The sequence below is a fragment of the Oratosquilla oratoria genome, chromosome 9 (genome assembly GCF_046742065.1).
Source record: "Oratosquilla oratoria isolate Oo_2021 chromosome 9, ASM4674206v1, whole genome shotgun sequence".
Taxonomy (NCBI): Eukaryota; Metazoa; Arthropoda; class Malacostraca; order Stomatopoda; family Squillidae; genus Oratosquilla; species Oratosquilla oratoria.
In genome coordinates this window covers 9,155,290-9,160,389 of record NC_134785.1, presented here as the reverse complement: position 1 = coordinate 9,160,389, position 5,100 = coordinate 9,155,290, and the positions used below count along the sequence as shown (strand labels likewise).

The following is a 5,100-nucleotide window of genomic DNA, read 5'->3' as shown; positions in this document are numbered from 1 at the left end:
CTCAAGATTCCGCCCACTCCCGGTGCCTTCCCCAACTTCGACACTTTCCCTTTTCCTATTTCTTGTGACATTTCAGTGTTTACGGATTTTTTCCAGCATTGATTAGACACTTCTCTTTCTTCCTTTTTGCACCTCCCCCCCTTCTCCTTTTTCATATCTACAAAGGATTACAGAGGAAGAGCATACCGACAGGAGACCTTTTGGTCCATAACTGGGTCGGACGCTAAGAATAGACAGTTAAACGATGAAATGAATAAACAAGAGGATGAAACAATTGGCAGGCATTACAGCACATTGCTTAGATATTTCTTGTGATGATTTGTTTTCGTCCCAGGAAGACCTTGTTGGCACTGATCAGACAACTCTCTTCACCCACAGCTTCCCGGCATCAAAGCCCGCGTGCTGTCCGAAATCCTGACCGCCGGTCAGCCTCTCGTGACAGCCGTCAGCGACGTGGTGGCCGACTCCGCCGACGACCTGAGCGACTTCTTCTCTGCTAACGCCAGCGTCATCAGCGACGCCGTTACCATCATCATGCGCCTCATTAGGGACACGCTGGCCCTGAAGGGCAGGATCATCGCCTCCCTTGGGGCCACGACCCTTAACAATGGAGCCAACCTTCTGAACGCTGGCGTGCGCGTCGGAGGCGCCCTGGTTAACTCGGCGACGGGCGTAGCTTCCGCCCTTGGCAACGGCTTCGGCCAAGTCATCGGCACGGTGGGCACCATCCGCCTGCCCAAACCCCCGGCACTTCCCAACATCAACTTCCCCCAGCTCCCTCAGTTCGAGACTCCCGAAGTCAGTGTTCCGGACGTGGACCTCTCCAGCCTGCTCTCGAAGCCCAGCAGTTCCCCAACGACCTACCCGTCCTCAAAACCCGCGGTGACTATCAGCTCCCAGTCCTACACCCTCCCGGTCAGCTCCCCACCATCCCAGTCCTACGGTGTTCCCACCAAGAGGAAGTAGACAGGTGAACCATTTAACGAATTTCTTCCGAGATCCCTTTCCTTTTACGAGTTCAAGACGCTTCGAAGTCGAGAACCTCATCCACGAGTTCCCGTGCAGAGTGATCCTGAAGAAGGGTCTCGAAGTGCTTCCATAGACTTCCGAGACTCGGCAAGTGCCTCACCGTTATAACTTCAGGTTATCCGACCTGGCCGCATGGCCTTTGAACGAGTGCTATGCAGTCTCATTATACATATGTATTATAAATATATACAGACACAGACACACGCATATGTAATTATATATATATATAAGCTATAGATAATTTATTGAAGCACAAGACAGATCCCTCCCACATCAGAATACGACTGAGTTTCGTTCGACGAAACTATGTCCCCTACGTATCCCTGTTAACACACTCAAATTGTCCCCTGTTGCTTGTCTGTCCTTACACAGTGTTGCTTTTCTTAGACGCCGTTTAGAAGCAAAGACACACACACACAGACACACAATGGAACCTGAGGGCGCGTGGTGGTTTCCGCCACCGTTCCTCTAGGTCTTCGAACTCTTCTTGTATTTCTGTCCTTCTTCGTGTGAATGAGTTTGAATGTGCATTTATGACCCTTCAAGCCTGTGGCTTTTTTTTTTGTAAACACCAGACAACTCTATTTAGCTCCTCGGCCCTCAGCCTGAAGGGGACTTTGCATGGTCGGGACCCCGCGCAGGCCCTGCAGAGGGTTAGTACCTCACGGAGACGTACTTTACAGGTTTTATTGTGGTGAACAGGAAAAAAAATATTCAGTTTAAGAAGGAGTGATGGCATGAACAAGTCTTCTACCTACCATGACCTCATCCACCCCCTTATCCAAATAAAATCACCTGACGCTAGCCATGACAGAACCTGTACAACACGCCACTGTATTATAGATGACACAAAAATCGTCTGAAGCTGACCACGATGAAAAATAAAAGAAATCTGTACACTTCGCCACAGTAATGAAGGGTTTCGATTTGGCTGGACTTGTGAAGTCTATTGCCCAGCTCTCAGTATTTGGTCTTAACGACTACATGTATCGAGTCTTTTGTATTACGTGCAATCTTGTTTTACTCTTCCTCACACCTTTCTTCCACCCAGTGGATGGATGGATGGAACGTATTAGTTGTAAGTCCCCTGAAACACATTTCCCCATCCCATTGGCGACTTGTTGACCTGAAACCAGCCTTTTAGATGGATATAGCTCACTACACAATCCATAGAAGTCCGTGCCATGGTGCCACGCGTACCACAGTGGCACGCGTGGCACCGTGGCACCCGAATAGATAATGTAGAGTAGCAAACCGGAGCCCCTCGACTCCTGTCAACGGTGATTGTTACCTTTGTATATACAATAAGAAATGTTCATCAAATGAACAATTTGTTTTTTTCCTCCTTGTTCAGGTTGTTATGCAATGTCGGGTTTGTTTTGGAGAACAATGTTTTCGTTTATGTCAGCAGCAGCCACTATCGAATGGAAGCAGCTTCAAGCTCAACTCAACTAAACCCACATTATAGCAACACTTTCACTGTAAACTCTTTTCAATGTTATTCATGACTTCTTTCGCTTATTTCTACGACTGAGTGTTACTGGGGTGAACATTCTTCACTTGATCATGGCTAACCTATGTTAGTTTGGGTGAAGATTTTACAATTGATCAGTGTGAGCCGGGAGGGGGGTCTACAATCGAGTGTAGTTGAAGTGGAAATTCTACATTTGATCAGTGTCAAGGGCGTGTGTGTAAATTCTACAATTGAGTGTAGTTAGGGTGGAGATTCTACAGTTGATGTAGTATGGGATGTGTGGAATTTCTTCAATTGAGTGTAGTTGAAGTGGAAATCCTACAGCTGACCAGTGTGAGCGGGTGTTGGAAATTCTACAACTGATCCTGGGGATCTCATTCTTTGAGCTCCTTCTACGCATCCCCCACTTGATCAAGCCTTCTCAGCCACTCTAAACAAGTTCTCTTACACATTCACCTCGCCTGACCTCCCAGTCAGTCGTACTCTCGTCCACAGCCACAGTGTTTCTGTAAACACAAGGTACTAACTACTCTCGACCCCAGCCACTTTTAATTCTATCCATGTCGAAGGGCCACCCTCCATAATCATAAAAAGGGGGGTCATGACTTCAAGTATACAACAGAAAGAACAAATAATAAATGCAAAAAATAGAAAATGGAAAAACAAATATAGGATAAATGCAAAATGAAATAAACCAGATAAAACAATAACGACGATTTCACCAAAAAAATAAACAGAAACAATATGTACATATTGCCATAATTTCAATGGTTATTGTGGCAATCAAATAAACAGCCGATTTTCTAAATAATGAACAAGCTTATAAATTTTTACAAGTGCACACCTACGCGATATAGCAATAGAAAATCAAACAATATATCTGTAAATTATAATACATCAATGTAATATACGTTATTCTTGGCGGAAATCAATAACAGAAAAAGTTGCTTCGACTGCTTGAGACGCCATCTTTGTTTTGGTAGATGTGGAGGTCAAAGAAATTAAAGTATGATAAATTCGTCTAAGCTACCCACCTACCTTAACCTATCCACTTAACCTACCTTACCTAACCAGCATTTAGTAAAATAATTCTAGAGGGCATCAGGGTCGTTGTCGTCGTCGTTTTCAGTTATTTATTTTCGCCGAGAATATTATTCATTACAATGACGTATTATAATTTACAATTTCATTTCCCAATGCTATATCGCGTATGTGTGCACTTCTAAAAAAACATAAATCAAGTATGTGGTATTATGTGACATTAGGAATGTTATTTGCCAACCAAAAATTCAGATATCGCTACAAAATCACCTCACATTGCTTAAAATATACGAGTATACATATATTTTTGTTTACACGAACACACGGCAGGTGTGTGTATGTGTCCAATATTATGGAATTTGGAATCTGAACAGAAATTAGAATTTAAAAACTTAAAATCTATTGTATACAAGTAGAATTATGCTGACATTTTGAGGAGTACATTTATGCTTACTTACCTTCGTCTCCATTTTATTGGAAGAAACGGTGCATCAAATTTTGAACTATGTCTCTTATGAAGAAATCCTATGCAACTTGTACGGTCGGAATAGCACTCTTCCTGAAATCACCTACAAAGATAATCATATATATAAGATATGTACACACATCCCGAAAATTCATATATTTTTAGGGATAAAACCATACACCTGTCGTTCAGAATTTCCAATCATTATTATATTCTTTGGTAAATTTTTAGTCTCGACCATGGGCGCAATATAGCAATAGAAAATTAATTATTAAATTTGTAAATTATAATGTATCAACGTAATATGCAATTTTGTGAGCGGAAATAAAAAAACAAAAAATGTGCTAAAACAGATTTCGTAAGTAACGAAGTCGTGTCGGACGAATAGTACGCCATGTTTGTTATGATAGATGCCGACGTAAAAGAAATGAAAGGATGATAAATTCGTTTAACTTAAACTCAACTAACCTAACCTAACCTGTGTTTGATAAATCATTACCTGCAAATTAAATGTCATCCGGCTCGTCCTCGTTGTCGTCGTCCTGAGAGACGTTGGCGGGCTTTTCAACCACTCTCTCAGCTTGCGGGGTATACAAAGTTCTTGCAGCTTGAAGGAATGCATGTATCTCTGCTCCATAACATTCCTTCAAGAAAATGTACCTGGCGAGGTACTGTCGGAAGTACCGAGGCCGTCAATTGACAGACGACAAGATGGCGTCCCGATTCTATGCTACCGACTTCGTTCATTAGTATATTTGCTTGTAGCAAGGTATTTTTTATTTTCATTTCCGCCCACAAAATTGCATATTACGTCGATACATCTTAACTTACAAAATCAATACTTAATTTTCTATTGCTATATTGCGCCCATGGTCGAAACTAAAAAAATACATATTCTTTCTTAGCGCAATTGATAAATAAAGTAGAAAGGAACTTAACGAGAAAGCTAATTTCTCAACGTTGTATGCACCTACCTTTCCAAGTCGCCTCTTGTGGTCTGTTGATTCTGTTGTGATTGGATACTCCCGCGATCGATGCTCATCATATCTACATACTTAAGTCACCTACGTCTTCAGATATTTCCATTATT

General features: G+C 42.3%; 1 protein-coding gene across 11 annotated transcripts in view; it reads left to right on the top strand.

The window, feature by feature from the left end:
- LOC143028167 (uncharacterized) overlaps positions 1–2,345 on the top strand; it is a 71,219-nt gene extending 68,874 nt beyond the window's left edge. For all 11 annotated transcript variants that reach the window (XM_076189897.1, XM_076189891.1, XM_076189895.1 and 8 more), the window contains one exon: positions 379–2,345. In XM_076189897.1, coding sequence (XP_076046012.1) covers positions 379–966 — 588 coding nt within the window. In that variant the 3' untranslated portion in view covers positions 967–2,345. The remainder of the gene's footprint in view (positions 1–378) is intronic.
- The last annotated feature ends 2,755 nt before the right edge of the window (positions 2,346–5,100 follow it).